We start from the raw sequence: 19,874 nt of genomic DNA on the forward strand, positions 1-19,874 counted from the left end.
CCATGCCATAATCCTCTTTTTCCTTTAAAAAGAGATTGGTTGTGATCATTAACCAATTATAAGCAATCCCATTTAAATGAAAACAAAGATTTATAAACAAGATGGGAATTAGGACGTCACTCATTCCAAACTGCTTCGTGCTGGAAGGAGGCGCTGTTCATACCAAGGGGATCATGGCAAAACTCAGGATCCGTATTTTCGGGGTCTGTAAGACTGCATCATCTTAGCTGTTTCAATTGTTGGAACACCTGGCCCACTGCTTCCGGGGGTCTTAGTTCATCAAACCACAGAAGCCTTGAAGGAATCCTCAGCTTTTCATTTTCTGTAGAAACATAAACAAAAATTCTTTTCCAAAGTAACATATCCTTGTACTTAAATTTTGAAGTCAAGGCATTTTCAAAAGATATAAGTTGAATTTATTTAGCAGCATTTATGATCAAGTGTACTTTAGCAGTTGTTCCTTCCTGAGCAATCAAAAAACTGAAAAACACAATAGCATACAGTATCCAGACTCTCTGTTTATTTTCCATCTTTACGTGGCTTATTTACTTATCTATATTATTACTCTATTTCTTTCACTTTTATTTCTTTATTTCTCTGAGACAGGGTTTCTCTTTGGAATTCCGCCTGCCTCTGCCTCTGCAGCAATCCTACCGGCTTGCGCCACCACAGCCGGCTTCTCTATTTATTTACCACTATGTTGTTTCTTTTTCTCTCTCAAAAAAAAAATATATATATATATATTTCCTTTTTTTTTTTTTTGGTTTTTCGAGACAGGGTTTCTCTGTATTGTTTTGGAGGCTGTCCTGGAACTAGCTCTGTAGACCAGGCTGGCCTCGAACCCACAGAGATCCGCCTGTCTCTGCCTCTGTAAACCTTTAGAGGTTTTTCTTCATCCAAGTCTGACTTTACTGTAAATCTTTATGTTTTTCTGGCCACGTGTCTTATCTGTTAAAACCGCGGCTGTTTAAACTGTGGTTTTTCCAAGATGGCGGGTGTAAGCGTGATTCCAGCTCATCGCCTCAGTCTATGCTGGTGCTTAGCAAAAGCTGTAGGCTTGGAGATGTGGTCACTGCCACTTCCAGCTGTACGTACACACCTTTCAATCGTTAGAAGAGCCCCTTAAAAGAACCTTGCTGGGTTTTTCTTTTTATGCTGAGTCAGGAAAACTCCCTTAAGCAAGCCACGTGTGAGTCTCTACTTGTCGGTAGCAAAACAGAGTCCACCTGAGAAAAATGTTGCTACCGCCGGGAGGCAGAGGCAGGAGGATCTCTGTGAGTTCCAGACCAGCATGGTCTACAAGAGCTAGTTCCAGGACAGCCTCCAAAGCCACAGAGAAACCCTGTCTCGAAAAGCCAAAAAAAGGGCTGGAGAGATGGCTCAGAGGTTAAGAGCACTGCCTGCTCTTCCAGAGGACCTGAGTTCAATTCCCAGTAACCACATGGTGGCTCACAACCATCTGTAATGAGATCTGGTGCCCTCTTCTGGTGTCCAAGCATAGAACACTATATGTATACATAATTTTAAAAAATTTTTTTATAAAAAAAAAAAAGCCAAAAAAAAAATGCTGCTACCAAGAACCCATGCTTTTCTCTGTTCTTTTGTTTCTAAAATTCCTTTAAATCTTTTGTTATTCTACGTGGAAATTCATGATCCCACTTCTGATCACCATGATGTAAAGAGAAGCCTTCCCACCAGCCACACACACCTGTCCATTCAGCAAGCCACATTATTTTTTTGGTGTCTTAGGGTAAATTGCAAGCTTAAGTACATTTCATGCCTAAGCTTAAAAAGCTTTGTCGTTGGCCATGTGTGGTGGCGCACACCTTTGATCCCAGCTCTCAGGAGGCAGAGGCAGGCGGATCTCTGTGAGTTTGAGCCTACAAATCACGTTCCAGGACAGTCAGGGCTACAGAGAGAGACTCTATCTCGAAAAAACAAAACAAAGCAAAGAAAAAGAGAGAGAGAGCTGTGTTATTAACTAGAGTTTAATACTTGTTTATAGTCTGGGTCTTGAAAGTGGGCTGATACCTACTCAAAGACATGCCTAGACCATAGCTGTAATTGCATAAGCTTTGACAAATACCTACGTTTGTGTAACCCCAAATTCCATTAGGATGCGGAGGGCTACTGTGACCCCAGAATGTTCCCTCCTGCCCTTCCCCAGCCCCACCTAGAGCCCCCAGGGCACCCACTCTTCTGGCGTTGATTATGGTAACTCTTTTGCTGACCTAGTACTTCATCTAAATGGCAGCAGTGTAGGATGTGCCTCCTGTCTTAGCTGGAGACTGGTTCTGTCGCGATTCTGTGACTTCTTCCTCGCAGTAGGGGGTGGCAAGTTGAGGACCTCTTGGGGACACTGATGGATGTGATTGTGTTGACTCTTGATTATATGCGTGTGATACTCTGACTGCCTGTACTACAAACATCTGTTTGCCTGTAGGCCTCAGAACTGATGTTGGGTCCCCCGATGCCACCCACCCAGCCCACAGCACACAGAGAACAGGACAGGGGGAGGGGAGTGAAGATGGCACTAGAAGCAGGGTCCCCAGCCGCTCAGAGGCCTGTACTCCACCTTAGCCCGTGTGACTTACTTTGTGTCCTTCCTACATGTGCCAAACACTAAGCATAAACTGGCCCAGAATCCAAAGTCTCATTAATCTTTTAGATAGTTGTCCCACTTCTTAAAGCCAAAACCTGGCACATAACCCAGAGTTATGTGGCGAGCAATAATAAAGTTAATTGGAATCTAGGTCTCCCAATTTCTCTCTTTTCAGCAGCTTCCGGGGACTTTGAGTCAGAGACTGCTTTCAGAGTGGGCTGTCCAGACAGGAGGAGGCCACTTGGCAACAGTTGCTTGTTTCCACATGGCTTCTTCCATCACGTTCCCGTCATCAGTACCCCCTTCCTTTCTGTTCCTATGGCAAAAGCAGTCACAGGGTGAGGGTGCAGCCCCTGGGGCAGGGAGAGTGTGGTGGCGGCAGCCAGTCACACCACGTCATAGTCAGGAGGTGGGGACGGATGGGCATTGTAACCCAGCTCCTCCTTCCTCCTCCTTCAGCTCAACCCAGCTCTCTTTGGGCACATCCAGGGTGTCTTCCCACGTAACCTCTGTGAAAACCCCCTCACAGGACTGTGTCTCACAAGACTGACAAAGAAGGATCACAGGCCTGCCCCCGGGTGGAGAAGGGACCCGGCTGGTGGTTGTATGATTGGGGCATCCAAGGCCGGTATCTGCAGTACAAAGGAGCAGGCCAAGGGGCAGAGAGACATGGCCTAGGACTGGGCACCCTTGGCTTCCCTCTGTGTCTGGGGAAGTCACCGAGGCAGACTTGTCAGGACAGGGCACCCTTGGCTTCCCTCTCTGCCAGGCTGCTCTCTATGTCTGGGACATTCACAGAGGTAGGCTGTTTGTCAGGCAAGACAAAACGCTTTTGAAATGAAACTGCTCTGTTACCCCTTAGCCTGGAAGAAAAGGGGACCTTGAGAGAAGGACAGCCATGAAGGAAAGGACATTGGAGTGAGGGGATACCAGAATAAATATGGTATCAGTCTGTGTGCCCTCCTGTGAAGAGACAAACTAAGTTGAGACTAGCAAACAGTCTGCTCTGTGCAGAAGCTGCCTATTGTTCCGGCCTGCTTGCCAAGAGGCCCTGAACCCACTGGCAAATCTTTCTTCATACCCCGCCCCTGAGCAGCCTCCTCCCTCCCTCGCTCCTCCACGCCATCCTGGCCTCTTCTAAAAGCCTTTGACAAGATTAGAAAAATCAAGACAAATAATTTATGTCAATCCATCTTTATCCTCCCTGAGGCCTTTTGCAGCTCAGGCTGGAAGGGGAAGCAAGCTGCCGTAGCCTCTGGCCGCTGACCCTTTTTCAGATGTTGACTCAAAGCGCACTCAAGGCTGAGTGCCCGTCTGCTCCGAGAGGCAACCAAGCAAGCCCAGAGAGGATCGTGCGCTCTCGTGTGGCTCCTGGTCTGAGAGTGTCCCTGTCAGCATCAGTGGTCACATGACAAGGTGGGGTGAGCCTCAGGCAGGCTGAACCTCGCTCCCCCAGAAACACTGCCAAGCCAGGCTGGGCACCTCTCAGGCCCAGGGCAGGCTAGGCCTCTGGCACGTTTAAGGATTCCTCCCTGGATAGCCGAGGCTCTGCAGGGCTGGTGAGGAGTTGGGCAGGGTGTAAAATAAGGGGAGGACCTCCGGAGGATCCAGATGGCCTCGGGGGCCACAGCGAAGGCCACCTCACCTCCCCTGCTTTCTCCTTCTATATAAACGTGGTTCAAGCTGCAGGGAACAGCCTGGTGAGAGCACCGGATGGTAGCTGTCACCAAGACACCAGCTCTGTAGAAGACAAGGTGAGACTGAGGCCGACCTTCCCATTGGATGGTTCCTGGCATCGCTGGGACACACCGTTGAAACTGTTGAGGCAGCAGAGCCAGCCAGGTTTCTGTAAGTCCGTAAGTGGGGATGGAGGAGGGAGGTGGGCGTCTCTAGTTCTGTAGGACAGGGCCGAGGACACTGCATGTGCTTTGCAGCTCCCAGGCAGCAGGGAGGAGCTGGGGGATATCAGTAGCCAACTAGGCACTGCAGAAACATCGCCTTTAATACTTACACCTTGAGCCGGGCGGCGGTGGCGCACACCTTTAATCCCAGCACTCGGGAGGCAGAGGCAGGCGGATCTCCGTGACTTTGAGGCCAGGCTGGACCGACAGCCTCCAAAACAATACAGAGAAACCCTGTCTCGTAAAAAAAAAACAAAAAAAACAAAAACAAAAAAAAACTTACACCTTGAGCTGGAGGAGGAAGGCAGCTCCTCTCCTCCCCACAAAGTCCCAACGTCTAGGCACACACCTCACTGGTGGCTGTTGTCCTAATGGCTTGGTCCCAAATGCAGCCTCTGGACACAGCGTTGCTTCTAACTCGCCCTCCACCCCAAAGGGAAGTTCCCACAGGCCTAGGAGTGTGAGTGCACTGACCCTCCAGTGTGCCCCCAGGGACTGCCTGCACCTCACACGCTCCCTGACACACACAACACTCCTCCACTCGGGGAGGTTTCCTTCCTCTGCACTGGCTACTTGGAAAGCATGTACCGTCCCAGTGACTGGCTGTCCCCACCTCCCCTGGACAGCTGCCGGCATCCAGGATCCTGGGAGCAGGATTTACTGATTACCTGCTCTTTGCCCAGCCATGAGGCTTCCATAATTAGATGAGACAACCCAGGCTTTGAGAGAACTGGCCCTGAGGTGTCTTCTAAGCTGGGCGGGGTGAACCTCTCCAAGGGGCGAGGGTGTGGTCTGGAGGAGTGGGAGCCCCTGCGTTGAAGTCACAGAAAAGCTGTAACCCTGAAAAGACAGATGTCAGATGGGATGAGCTGACTGTGAGTTGGTGAGTGCCGTTCCTGGAATACCTTCAGCAGAGCTGCTGTCGCTGGGAGGAGGGTTTCTGTGACCTGCTGCTGGCTCCGTGTACATCTACACGCAGGTGTTCCTGTGTGGAAGGGCAGCAGGCCCTCTCTTGGCCTCACCATGGCACACAAGTGGAGGGCAGAGGACTTCACCCTCCACCTTCCTCGAGACAGGGTCTCTTGCTGGGCGATGTGCACTCCAGGCTGACTAGCTGATGAGCTTCTGCTGGTTCTCTTGTCCCTTCCTCCCGCCTCACCATGGGTGCTGTGTTTATAGGTGCAGCTGTCACACCCACTCACCCATCCATCCATCATTCATCCACCCATCTATCCACCCATCCATCCACCCATCTTCCACCCATCCACCCATCCATCCATCCTCCATCCACCCATCCATCTATCCATCCATCCATCCTCCATCCACCCATCCTCCACCCATCTATCCACCCATCCATCCACCCATCCATCTATCCATCCATCCATCCTCCATCCACCCATCCTCCACCCATCTATCCACCCATCCATCCACCCATCCATCTATCCATCCATCCATCCTCCATCCACCCATCCTCCACCCATCTATCCACCCATCCACCCATCCATCCATCCTCCACCCATCCATCCACCCATCCACCCATCCATCCATCCATCCACCCATCCATCCATCCATCCTCCACCCATCCACCCATCCATCCATCCATCCACCCATCCTCCACCCATCCATCTACCCATCCATCCATCCACCCATCCATCCATCCATCCTCCACCCATCCACCCATCCATTCATCCATCCACCCATCCTCCACCCATCCATCTACCCATCCATCCACCCATCCACCCATCCATCCATCCATCCATCCTCCACCCATCCATCCTCCATCCATCCACCCATCCACCCATCCATCCATCCATCCATCATCCATCCACCCATCCATCCATCCATCCTCCCGCGAGTTTGTGGGCCCCTTCCTCAGGACCACACATTTTCGTGACAAGCGCTTCACCCACTGAGCCGCCTCCCCAGACCACACTGCTGTGTAGCACCTGGTAGACCTTCAGCAGACACACAGAAGTGGCCCCCCAGTTGTGTGCTTGTAAACGTGCTCAAAGACGCATGTAGAACAGGACTGTTGCAGCCCTGGCAACGAGAAAGCGCCCATCAGTGTGCCAGGCAGCTGTCCAGCTCGTGATTTGAGAGCTGTGCTGACAGTGGGGCCGTCCACTGCGAGCTCTCTGTGAGCTGTGAAAAAGCTCCAGAGTTCAGGCAACGGGAAGCAAGATACGTGGCATGTCCGTTGGGGTGGAAGGGTGGGACTGTCCTTGCATTTGCCAGTGTCTGAGGAGTGGTCTGAAAGGGTGGGGAGAACAGGGTAATGGGAGGCAAGCAGGAGGCATACCCTTCTCTGAACAACCTCTTGTAGTTTCTGAGTAACGTGTATGTAAAGCAGTATCCATCGCGGGCCAGCATGGTGGTGCACTTGGGAGGGAGCGCTCTGAATTCAGGACCAGTTTGCTCTATATAGTGAGTTCCAAGGCAGCCACAGTTACATAGTAAGATCCTGACTTAAAAATAACAAGCAAAGAACATGAGTCAAACTGTTTTTTGAAGCTGGGTGTTGGTGGCGCACACCTTTAATCCCAGCCCTGGGGAGGCAGAGGCAAGCGGATCTCTGTGAGTTCAAGGCCAGCCTGGTCTACAGAGCAAGTCCAGGACAGCCTCCAAAACAATACAGAGAAACCCTGTCTCAAAAAACATACATAAAACAAACCAAATATATATGTTTTAGTGGGTTGGCGAGATGGGTCAAGGTTTAAGGGCACTTGCTGCTGGCAGAGGACCTTTGATTTGGTTCCCAGCACTGTGTGATGGCTCATACCATCTGTAACTCCAGTTCCAGGGATGCCGTGCCCTCTGCTGGCCTCTGCAGGCATCGGGCACACAAGTGGTGCTTAGATATAATTGCAAGCAAAACACCCATACACATAAAAAATATTTTTTAAGCTTCAAATTTAGGTCTTAGTAGGCTGGAACCCTCAGAGGGTAACAGAAGACAGTGGGCACAAGCTAATTTTTACTGAGCATCTTCCATGAGCCATGTTAATCCGGTCTCTATCCATTTACACCCCAGGCTTCAGAGGGTGCTGGTCTTTTCCTGACTGTCTGGGCCATTTGCCTGTGCTACACCTGCTGAAATGGCCAGAGGCAAAGGGAGGGGTGTGTGTGGAGGGTGACTGTCTACTCCAGGACCAATGGAGACCACCCTGAGGCTTCCTCTCAAGCAGGGACACCCCCACCCCAGTCTGCTGCAAGGTCTGTTCTACTGCAGTTGTGTCCTGAGAGCTCTGTAGCTGAGGGTTTGGGCTGCACTGGCCTTGGGAGAGGCAGGCACTCAGTCTGTGCTGTCCTGGGTGTCAGCTGCACGCCCTGTCTGCCAGCTGGAGGCCGGCTGGGAGCTGTTCTTCTGATTGTCAGACCGGGCTCCCTGCTTGCACTTAGGGGAAAGAGCATCCAAGCCCTTGGTACAAAAGGTCCCTCTTTTCATGGCTTTGGAAGAAACCGCGAATGAGCTCATTGTCACTGCAGCGCGAGAAGGGAGCAGGCGGTCCCCGTCTGGCTGTCTCGGCCTCCCCTGGCCGCACACACTGGACTGAGGGGCAGCTGGGGCAGCTGGGCTCCACCGTAACCAAAGCCAGGTGCTGAGACAAGTGGTCCATCCATCCCAGGGACCGTGCTGACATCTAGATGCTTTGAGGCTCGCTGTCTCTGCTGTGATCCCAAGCAAGGACGGTGTTGATGTCTCTTTTCCCCCAATAAGTGCAAAACTCCATCTGGCCTCCGGGATGCAAAAGGGTTTCCATCCAGGGCTACACCCCCCCATTGCCCCCCAGCTTCCAGTAGCTTCCTGTGTGCATATGGTCTGCCTGCCTCTACACCTCAGGGATGGCACTGAGTGGCCACCACTTATCTGTCTGTATTGAGCTCACAGTCTGCCGAGCACGACTCTAGGTGCTCCCAGCCTAGCAGAGAGCAAAGCTGGCACCGTGTCCCCTCAGGGAACCTAAGCCCTGACGAGCACAGACTACTGGGGTAGCGAGTGAGGCTTCCGAGTCTGGAGAGGGGTCACGTCTTTACCTCAGCCCACACCATTGCTATATGGAGCCCCGCAGAATAGCGTTCCCTACTTTTCCTGGGCTGGGTTAGACCCTGGGAGGACAGCCAAGGTGGTCCTGGCCTTCAGCTGGCATTGCCGGCCCCAAGTTGACCCCTCTCTTGACCCCACCCCTTCTGTTCTCTTCCTTCTGTTTCAGATTGAGAAAATCATGAGCTCGATTGGAGAAGGCATTGACTTTTCCCAGGAGCAGCAGAAGATCTCAGGTACTGTACTAGTCCCCACCTTGTAAGGGGCCTCTCTCTGGCTCTCACAGCCTGAGGTTCATTGACCCAAGACAAACATCGGTAGCAGAAAGGGGCCAGCCTCAACCATGTGCTGTCCTGGGCCTTTACTGGGAGAAACGACTGCATTTCAGAGGGGGGGAGAGGAGGTGTGCATTGAATTTGAGGCTGCGAAACAAGATTGGGAGTTGTGGCCGGGCGTTGGTGGCGCACGCCTTTAATCCCAGCACTCGGGAGGCAGAGGCAGAACTGTGAGTTCGAGACCAGCCTGGTCTACCGAGCGAGTTCCAGGACAGCCTCCAAAGCCACAGGGAAACCCTGTCTCGAAAAACCAAAAAAAAAAAAAAAAAGATTGGGAGTCGTAATGTCCAGTAGTTGTCAGGTTGCTCATTGTTTTGGACTTTATCTGAGTAGCCCAAGCTGGAGTTACTTCCACACCCGTCCCCAGTTCCTAAGGTGGCTCTGGCACCAGCTGGTCACGAAAGCATGGCCCACATAGGCCTTGTTCACCACATTGGTGGTGTGGGGCGTGTCAGAGTCTCCTGGAGGATGGGGGTGTCTCTTTCCTTCCCAGATCTCTCAGTCATCTGCTGGTGTCACCCAGATCCCTACAGAACAGGTCAGTCCGTCCCTCCGAGCCGTCAGGGTAAGGTCAGTCTGTCCCTCCGAGCCATCAGGGTAAGGTCAGTCCGTCCCTCAGAGCCGTCAGGGTAAGGTCAGTCCGTCCCTCAGAGCCGTCAGGGTAAGGTCAGTCCGTCCCTCAGAGCCGTCAGGGTAAGGTCAGTCCGTCCCTCAGAGCCGTCAGGGTAAGGTCAGTCCGTCCCTCCGAGCCGTCAGGGTAAGGTCAGTCCGTCCCTCCGAGCCGTCAGGGTAAGGTCAGTCCGTCCCTCCGAGCCGTCAGGGTAAGGTCAGTCCGTCCCTCCGAGCCGTCAGGGTAAGGTCAGTCCGTCCCTCAGAGCCGTCAGGGTAAGGTCAGTCCGTCCCTCAGAGCCGTCAGGGTAAGGTCAGTCTGTCCCTCAGAGCCGTCAGGGTAAGATCAGTCTGTCCCTCAGAGCCGTCAGGGTAAGGTCAGTCTGTCCCTCAGAGCCGTCAGGGTAAGGTCAGTCTGTCCCTCAGAGCCGTCAGGGTAAGGTCAGTCTGTCCCTCCGAGCCGTCAGGGTAAGGTCAGTCTGTCCCTCAGAGCCGTCAGGGTAAGGTCTGCCTTGCTCTCCTTTTGCATCCAGTGGACCATCACCCTGGGTCTCCTCAAGAGAGATGTCCTTAAAGTGCCCCTCAGAGCTGGCGTTCATGGCCCCCAGAGGCCTGGTTCAGACGCCAGAACTTCCTCTCCAAAGCTGGGGTTCCGTACCTCCTTCAGCACTGACGCAGCAGCCGTCCCCGTGGCGCTTCCTAGTCTCGGGCTTCTGCTGCTGTCAGGAGGCGAGTGTGCTGTGCGCACTGGAGAAGGGAACTGTGGGCTTTGCTGGGCAGAGTCTGGGCTCCTGGAGCCACACTGCCCTGAGTTCAAATCCCAGCTCCAGATACAGACTTGAGGGTTAAGTATTCATTTCATCCCACATGAGGGCCAGGCTCCTACAGCACCGCTTGGTGACTTACCTCACAGTGTCAGAGCTAACTAACAAGAGACTCACGTGCCCGGATGAATGGAGGCCAGCGCCGAGAGCAGCCGTGCCCACTGCTATGATGCTGATAACTTCCGGGAACCGGGCACCTGCTTGGCTCCCTCCGCAGTCAGCCTTGCTTCCTTCCCTGCAGGCCTCGGTGCCTGGCTTCCAGCAGAGGGGGTGAGCTGCGCTTGGTCCTTGTCAGTCTCGGATGACTGCTAGAGTTGACAGCTGGCTTTTCCAGCTGAGAAGCCCTGGGCCTTCTCCAGGTGTTTGGGCTCTGCCCCGTGGTTGCCTGCACCTCTGGGTGCACACGTGTTTGCAAGGTGTTTAGGACAGACGGACAGACGGACAAACCTTCATGCCACTTTCAAGGCTGTGTTTTGGGGATGATCACAGCCAGGACCAAGAGCATTGAGCTGAGTTGTGGCCACCTCCGTTTTCCTGTACCTCATCTAAGGACAGGAAGCCTGAGCCACAGCACGTCCAAGAGGCCAGAGTCAGCAGACCACTGTCTCAGGGTTCGCTCAGACCTCCTGGGAAGAGCCTTGCCCCTAAGGAGTCTGCTTCTTGCCCTCTCTCCCACTCTTGGGGCTAGCAAGAGGGCTTCTCTGTCCTCTGGCTGGCTGCTCGCCCAGGACAGGCGAAGACGAGTGCCATACTGTGTAGACACCCCCAGGGTGTGGAGTCTGTACCACTACCTGGCTAAGAAGCCTGGAGAGGCTTCCTCAGGCCAAAGCAGAGTCGCTGGATTTTAGGTAGTCAGGGTCAGAGTGCGGCGGTGCGTTTAGCTGCCAATGAGAGTCAGCCTGGGAGGAGGGGCGGCCTCCTGAAGCAGGTCCCAGGCCAAGCCGTAGCCGCTCAGAGGGTCTGACTATAGTGGAATCCAGTCCTGTTGGAAACCCAAGAGCCCCCGGACTGTCCACACTGGTGCTACACACCCCGACCCCCGAGAGACAGGTCTCACAACTGCTTCATGCCCGCCAGCTGCCAGAAGTCCGTCGCACTAACCACTCTGTCTGGAGGTTTGCACTCCCCACTCACCGCCCAGTGTAGCCCCCGGGGAGTCTGGTCCCTCTGGACACAGTGCCTGTGTGTGACCTATCGAGACGCAGGTGCCTCCAGCACATTCCCAGAATGAAGTGTGATTCCTGTGTGTCTGTGGAGTTTGTCCCCTCCCTGGCTGTACTTGCGTTGATCAGGCCTCCCCTTGGCTGTCCCTTGCTGAGTGTCCTCTGGCCCCCCGAGACCTCCCCTAAGGAGCATCAGGTGCTGTGGCTTTGTTTTGCCGCTTTTTGTGCTGAGTGGGACAATGCTTCCTCGGGTGGCAGCAGGGGTCACTTGACTGTGGGCCGTGCTGCCCCTTGGTCCCTTCCCCAGGCTGTCTTTGAAACTGCCAGCCCAAGTCCTCTTTGCCCCTGTAAAAGGTTCCGTGCCCCCCGAGCTTGCGATGAAGCTGCCGTCCCCCACTTAGTGCCCGCCTGCATCGCCGGCATCCGTCTCGGGAAACCTGTCATCTCGCTCTGGCTCCCATCAGCAGCCGAGCTTCTGCTCCGCCGTCCGATCCCTGATGTATTTCCCCGAGCATGGAAGGGGGAAGGGTGGGAGGGGAGGAAGGGGAGGGCCAGACGAGAGCGAGCAAGGACTGTGGAGCCGGCAGTCAGCAGCAGCGGTGTGGAGCCCCAGAGCTGGAGACAAAGCATTCCGCTGCGGCTCCGAGAGCGCACCTCCACCGGCAGCAGCCTGGACCGGACCACAGCTGCCCAGCCCTGGGATTACAGGCAGGGATGAATCAGCAGCTGGGGCCACGCGAGCTCACGGGCATTCAGAAGCCTGCTGCGTAGGTTCCTGGAGCCGACTCTCCATTCAAGGGCAAGCCCAGGCGCCCCCAGACCTGGCGTTTTGGAGCACGGCTACAGCCTGCATCCAGAGACCACCCGGTCACCACCCACCATCTGTTCTGCGGACGACAGGAGAGGAGGGGGAGGCTGCCACAGTTGGTCAGCAGGGTCCCCAAGAGAAGCAAATTGGCATTGCCCTGCCTGAAGGGCAGAGACGGCCAGTAACGGCAGAGCGACTTTCACCCAGTCGAGAAGAGTCCCTGGGAGGTGACGTCTCTGTAGTTGGTTCTTCTTTCTCCTGCCTCGAACCTCTCTTTTCCTCCCCTTCATCCTCCTTTTGCCCCTTCTTGCCTCCAGAGCCAAAGAAGTCGGGTGGGTGTGAAGGCACCCAGCTGAGAGCATCTGCGGGCTGCCAGGGGGGGGGGCGGAACGTCTGTCCTCCCCGCACTCCACAGTCCTGTCCTGCCCGTCGAGCAGGGTGAACAAATGTCCCTTGCCTGTGCATCTGTAGAGATGGTGGGACCAGAGATCCCGGGAAGAAAGCTGTGGGTGTCGCTCGGCCAGAGAGCCACGCAACGTGAATAGGCAAGCTGCCGGCTCCTGACGGACAAGTGCCGCCTCGTTCTTTTATCTGCTTGGGGTTTTGTCTTCTTTGACCAAGAACCGAACAGCCCGGCTGCTTTCCCCTAAGCAGGCAGACAGGCAGGCAGGTCATGGGAACTGCCACCGAAGACAGGGAGAATGAACACCACACTCCTGGAAGACAACCCGGGCCAGGCAGGCAGCTCCTCAGGCAGCGCCTCAGCCCAGGAGGCACCCGGTCTGCTGGCCACACAGCCTGGTAGAAGACCATGCCATTGACCCCGCAGAGCCACACCTGAACCTGACCCTCACACTGCAGCCCATCTGTCCCGCTCTGCTCCCTGACTGTCCTGAGCTGGGAGCACAGAGGGCTGGGGCCATGGTTTGCCTGTTCCGGGACTGCTGGGGGAAAACAAGTAAAAGTCCCTTCTGTCCCCTGCCGCGCTCTGTTGCCGCCTGGCTTGCCTTGCATGTGCTGGGTCCCTGTGAACAGCCGGCGCCGCCTGTGCCCCTCAGCTGCATGAAGACTTACACCGGCTCCTGACTGGTTTGTGCCTCAAGGTCGCACAGCCAGCCCCCCTGTCACAGCCCCCCTCCCCGCAGCTCCAGGAGTTGCGTGGAGAGGAGCATCCAGGCTGGTGGGCACTTTAGGAGCTCTCGTGTCCCCCTCTAGCGCCTGTGGGGACAGACTTTCTGCCGTGCCTCTGTGTGGACGCTGCTGACGAGTTGACCTGGAGACCGTTGAGGGTTGGCTCCCCCAACCCTAGGGCAAGACCGTGCATGTGCGGCCCCGGCCCCGGCCAGGTCCCATCGTGGGGCGTGAATGGGCAGCAGCCACCCAGGTTGGCCTGTGCGCGGTGCCTGCGCGGGGAGGAGAGGCGGAGGCTGCGAGCCTGCTCTCCCTGCTCCCTCGTGCACAGTCTGGCTGCTTTGTGGTAATGCCTACGATGTGGCAGTGTCATCTGTCTTCCTCTGAGTGCCGCTGCTACCGCCTGAATGGGTTTTCCCTTTTCAAGCGTCTGCCGATTCCTCTCTCGTCAGGTTCTCGGACGCTGGAGCAGAGCGTCGGGGAGTGGCTGGAGTCGGTCGGCTTGCAGCAGTACGAGAGCAAGTTGCTCCTGAACGGCTTTGATGATGTCCGCTTTCTGGTAAGTGCCTGCCAGTCACTTGAGTGGTCAGCGCTGGTGCTGCTTGTTGGAAACGGCCCCGCTGGAGTTCGCATGAGTACGTAACCCCTTACCTCAGGGAAGGGCTAGCACAGGGAATGTGTACTAGCAAGTCGGCTGAGTGCCTGACGTCGGCTCTGCAGACACTCCTGGCCCCACCGTCTCTGTCCCAGACGCCATTCAGGAGGAGCACTCTCAGAGCGTCATGCCAGCTCTGCTTCTGAGACTGGATGCTGGGTGCGCTGTACGCTGAGGTGTCTTGGCCAGCACGTGGAGCCAGCCCCCAGCAGCTTTGGTGGACAGGAGAGCCAGGGACCCCACGGGGACTCCATGTCCCATCTCAGCTGGGTACCAGGAGTTTCCTTATTTTTCAGACCTTTGCTGTGGTCCCATCTGCCCAGCCAAGTGAGACAGAGGCCCCGCGTGCCTGGCCTCAGACTGTCAGGGAAAGGCTGTGTCCGTTTGGTTGCTTCTCCAGGTTCAGTCTGCACTCAGAATCCGAGGGGCAACAGAATTAACCGGGGCCTCTCCTCTGCTCCCTGGGAAGAGGGGACTCAGCTTAGACCCTGGGCTTAGGAGATAATGATCCCACTGCCGTCCGTCTCCTAGAAGCCTTGTCCAGTGTGTCTGTCCTCATGGGTCATTCATGTCAGTACCCGAGCAGGGCATGCACAGGAGCAGGCCCGTGACATCACAGCAGTAACTGTGGCAGCTGATGTCCTTACGGTGGGCTGGGTGCCAATCTCGGTGGTTCCCATGTGTGAGCTCTGTGACCTCCCAGAAGCGTGAGGTGCGTGCTGATGTCTTCCCCTGCTTCCGCATGCAGACAGCGAGGTGCAGAGGTTGAGTGGTTTGTTCAGGGTCACGCTGCTGGTGATTGGCCAAATGAGAATGTGTGCTTGGGAGTTAGAAGGCAAGGAGTCACTCTCTGAAACCGTGTCACCCATTCTCTCATTGGGGGTGTGGCAGAGCCATTTCTGTGTTACGCATCTTGGTAAGTGAGCAGACCCACTGCCCTGGGCCTCCCAGATCCTAGGAGGTCTGTCCCCTCCTCTCCCGGTCCTGGGGGCTTCAGATTGTCCCCTTGAATTAGAGCTCTCTCACTTGTGTTCACTTACCCTGCACCTCGGGTGACAGGCCGCGTTCATAGAGCGAGCACAGGGTCCCAGCTGACCCTCCGTCTCAGTGGGATGACCGGGTTTACTCTGTCAGCTTTGGTGTCTTCAGGGGGGGACCCTGCTTGTGGCATCCGGGAAAGACCCGATGGAGAGTGCTTTAACCTCTGTCCCCGGGCAAGTCTGCAGCAAGCCACACTATCACAGCCAGGTTTGGGGCTGTTCTGTTTCAGACTTTAAAAGTCTACAGTTTTAAAATAGCAGTGTGCGTTTCCTTTCTAATAATCAAGCTGTGTGGGTGTGTTTATGGTTCCTGGCTCTCACTGTGTCTCCACTATGCTCGTTGGGGAAGAAGCCTGAACTAGGAAGGGGGTGGCTCTAGTCAGTGGGAAGTGCAGTTGTGGGGTTCCCTGGTTCCCTTCTGAGTCCTCCCTGCCGCTGGCAGGTCAGACAGGAGTGGCCCGGGACCCGGGGCTGAGCCCGCGGATCATAGTTCACATCACCTAACCCTGGAAAGGTTTCGTTTTCCAGCCCTTGAGCAGCCCCAGGACCCTACCTGAGACCCCAACCAGAAAACAGCTGGTTTTCTGTCAGCAGCCACCACGCCGTCTCTCTCATGCCCCGTGGCCCATTCATCTTCACCACGGGCCATGTCCACAGGAAACGGGTTCTCTTGGGAGTAAGGAGCAAATGCATCCAGTCAGTTCGGAAGGAGGTCATTGTGATTGGCACACCTGTGCCTGCAAGCGGGCTGGGCCACTGTCTGACAGCCTCGTGGAAGTATGGATGGCGTAGATGATGGTGGCCCTGAGGTCAGAGCGTTGTGACAGATGTGAAAAGACATGAAGCGAACGAATACCCGATAGAGGGAAATTGGTTCGCGTGGGGCTGCTGGGGGAGGGGCGCAGGAATGCATGGCCCACCATTGCTCTGTGCATGGGAGGGATAAGGAAGGCCAAGACAGGCCTGTGCTGGCCTCTGGTAGCTTCCTGTTCCTGTGGGGGTGGGGGCTGGGTGGATTCTCCGTCTCCTGCTGCCAGTGGAGGGTGGAACAGCAGAGCCCGTGTGTTGGAAGGGACCTCGTGGCCCAGCTGCAGATGTCAAGTCCAGGAAGCGGTGGCATGTGCTGCGGCCTGGTGCCACGGGAGCCACGTTTACCGGGTTCTCCTGTACGTGTGACCCAGAGCAGCGTCACCCGGGATCACAGGCGGGACGATGGAGGACCAGAGAGCTGAGACAGAGGTTGCAGCAGAGACACTAGCTCCCAACTTCAACCTGTGTTCACCAAGTTAGAGAGGAAAAGCAGGTGATGGGCCAGAGGCCGCTGGCAGTAGGACCGGAAGTTAGCCTGAGGGCAGGGCCTGGTGAGGCGGGAGGGTGAGCTGGGCCTGACCCTGGCACCCTGAAAGCCATGCGAGGTGCCCTGGTGTCTCTGAGGGGCCTTTGTCCTGTGGTGAAGGCGGTGTCAGGACAGGGTGCGGGTGTGGGGTGGGAAGGAAGTTGCTTCTTCTGCTGCAGCTGGAAGGCCTCTGGCTCCCCATCACTGTCTTTCTCCACTGGGTTTCTGCTTCAGGGCCGGTTACGGGGTTCCTGTGTGTCTCTGAGGCCGTCGGTCATGGAGAAGGCTGACGGGTGTCTGACTTTCAGCACAACCGGGCCAAGGCCCCTTCTTTATTCCATCAGACCAAATCCCCGGGCTCCTAAGGTGCCCCATCCCGTCCCGTGGGCCGGAGTCTCCGACCTCCTGCCCTGACCCCTGCGCTCCCTACGGCCCCTTCCTGCTCCTGTCTCCTCCTTTTCCCTTTGTCTGTTGCTGGTCCAAGGACCGCAGCACTTTGTGAGCCAACTGCTGGGCTAGAATTTTCTCTGTCCCATTGACAGAGGGCCCAAAGCAGGAGGATCCATGGAGACGTATGGACAGGAGGGTTCTCAGAGGAGCCTGTGTCCCCTTTCTGGGCCGCATCAGGCTGTCACTTGAGAGCTAAACCCAGTGCCGCAGGCACTTTGTGGTCCCTTGAGCTTGACAGCCTTAGGGTGCGTTGGATCCAGGTGCCACCCACTTGCCCTTCAACAGGCAGATGAGGGACCTGGAGGGAATCTGTCTCCCTGCGCTCTGCAGCCTGGCCTGTGGTGGCTCATGCTCATGGCGCCTGCAAGGGAAGGCCAGACTGCGGTGACCGGAAAGCAGACAGGGAGAGCTCAGGAGAAACCCTACAGCTCCACTCAGTGGCAACGAGCTTAAGTGAAGACGACGGTGCATTCTCTAGATCCTTCCCGGTGGCTTCCGACAGGGTCCTCCTCCCTGTTCCTGTTACCCGTGGGACGTTGTTTGCCAACGTCCTTCAAGGTCCCATGCGTTCGCGTAAGCTCCGAAGGGGACATGCGTTATCACCCTCGCTGGAGAGCAGCTGTTATGGCATGGAGGCTGAGGGGCAGGAGGGGGAGTGTGCCCTCCTGGAGCAGAGCGGGCAGCAGTGGCATCCGCAGGGATGAGCTGCGTTTGCCTGCCAGTGTCTGCAGACACACGAGGCTTTGGAACCAACCCACTCTGGACTGACTCAGCCCACACACCTGCCCTGCAGGCGTGGGACAGATCTGCACCCGCCAGGTCACAAGGCAGGGACATCAAGAACCTGCCTGGGTCAGGGTGTCGGGGAGCACCGAGGCCTGCGCCCCAGCACCTCCACAGCCCTTTCCTCAAGGCGACAGCAAGATGGTGTGCACTGCTAACAGGAGGCTAAAGCCAGGCAGTGGTGGTGCACACCTTCAATCCCAGCACAGCCCAGTCTACACAGCCAGTCCATCCAGTCTACACAGCGAGTCCATCCAGTCTACACAGCGAGTCCATCCAGTCTACACAGCGACTCCATCCAGTCTACACAGCGAGTCCATCCAGTCTACACAGTGAGTCCAGCCAGTCTACACAGCGAGTCCATCCAGTCTACAGTGAGACCATCCAGTCTACACAGCGAGTCCATCCAGTCTACAGTGAGTCCATCCAGTCTACACAGCGAGTCCATCCAGTCTACAGTGAGTCCATCCAGTCTACACAGTGAGTCCATCCAGTCTACAGTGAGTCCATCCAGTCTACACAGCGAGTCCATCCAGTCTACACAGCGAGTCCATCCAGTCTACACAGTGAGTCCATCCAGTCTACACAGCCAGTCCATCCAGTCTACACAGCGAGTCCATCCAGTCTACACAGCGAGTCCATCCAGTCTACACAGTGAGTCCATCCAGTCTACACAGTGAGTCCATCCAGTCTACACAGCCAGTCCATCCAGTCTACACAGCGAGTCCATCCAGTCTACACAGCGAGTCCATCCAGTCTACACAGTGAGTCCATCCAGTGTACAGTGAGTCCAGCCCAGTCTACACAGTGAGTCCAGCCAGTCTACAGTGAGTCCAGCCCAGTCTACACAGCGAGTCCATCCAGTCTACACAGCGAGTCCATCCAGTCTACAGTGACTCCATCCAGTCTACACAGCGAGTCCAGCCAGTCTACACAGCGAGTCCATCCAGTCTACACAGCGAGTCCATCCAGTCTACACAGCGAGTCCATCCAGTCTACACAGTGAGTCCATCCAGTGTACAGTGAGTCCAGCCCAGTCTACACAGTGAGTCCATCCAGTCTACACAGTGAGTCCATCCAGTCTACACAGCGAGTCCATCCAGTCTACACAGTGAGTCCAGCCCAGTCTACACAGTGAGTCCATCCAGTCTACACAGCGAGTCCATCCAGTCTACACAGCGAGTCCATCCAGTCTACACAGTGAGTCCAGCCAGTCTACAGTGACTCCATCCAGTCTACACAGCGAGTCCATCCAGTCTACACAGTGAGTCCAGCCCAGTCTACACAGTGAGTCCATCCAGTCTACACAGCGAGTCCATCCAGTCTACACAGCGAGTCCATCCAGTCTACACAGCGAGTCCATCCAGTCTACAGTGACTCCATCCAGTCTACACAGCGAGTCCAGCCAGTCTACACAGCGAGTCCATCCAGTCTACACAGTGAGTCCAGCCAGTCTACAGGGAGTCCAGCCAGTCTACAGGGAGTCCAGCCCAGTCTACACAGTGAGTCCATCCAGTCTACACAGGGAGTCCAGCCAGTCTACAGTGAGTCCATCCAGTCTACACAGTGAGTCCATCCAGTGTACAGTGAGTCCAGCCCAGTCTACACAGTGAGTCCATCCAGTCTACACAGCGAGTCCATCCAGTCTACACAGCGAGTCCATCCAGTCTACACAGTGAGTCCAGCCAGTCTACAGTGAGTCCAGCCAGTCTACACAGCGAGTCCATCCAGTCTACACAGCGAGTCCAGCCCAGTCTACAGTGAGTCCAGCCAGTCTACACAGTGAGTCCAGCCAGTCTACACAGTGAGTCCAGCCAGTCTACAGTGAGTCCAGCCAGTCTACACAGCGAGTCCATCCAGTCTACACAGTGAGTCCAGCCCAGTCTACAGTGAGTCCATCCAGTCTACACAGCGAGTCCATCCAGTCTACACAGTGAGTCCAGCCAGTCTACACAGCGAGTCCAGCCCAGTCTACAGTGAGTCCAGCCCAGTCTACACAGTGAGTCCAGCCAGTCTACACAGTGAGTCCAGCCAGTCTACAGTGAGTCCAGCCAGTCTACACAGCGAGTCCATCCAGTCTACACAGTGAGTCCAGCCCAGCCTACACAGTGAGTCCAGCCAGTCTACAGGGAGTCCAGCCCAGTCTACACAGTGAGTCCATCCAGTCTACACAGTGAGTCCATCCAGTCTACACA

The 19,874-nt window shown here is 55.5% G+C and overlaps 1 protein-coding gene across 1 annotated transcript in view; it reads left to right on the forward strand.

Moving 5' to 3' along the window:
* Positions 1-19,874, forward strand: part of Anks1a (ankyrin repeat and sterile alpha motif domain containing 1A) — a 155,851-nt gene that overhangs the window by 118,694 nt on the left and 17,283 nt on the right. Inside the window, 2 exon segments of the mRNA XM_013124329.3 lie at positions 8,715-8,781; positions 13,868-13,974. Of these exon segments, the coding sequence (XP_012979783.1) occupies positions 8,715-8,781; positions 13,868-13,974 (174 nt within the window).

Source organism: Mesocricetus auratus, unplaced genomic scaffold (genome assembly GCF_017639785.1).
Source record: "Mesocricetus auratus isolate SY011 unplaced genomic scaffold, BCM_Maur_2.0 Super-Scaffold_100027, whole genome shotgun sequence".
Lineage (NCBI taxonomy): Eukaryota > Metazoa > Chordata > Mammalia > Rodentia > Cricetidae > Mesocricetus > Mesocricetus auratus.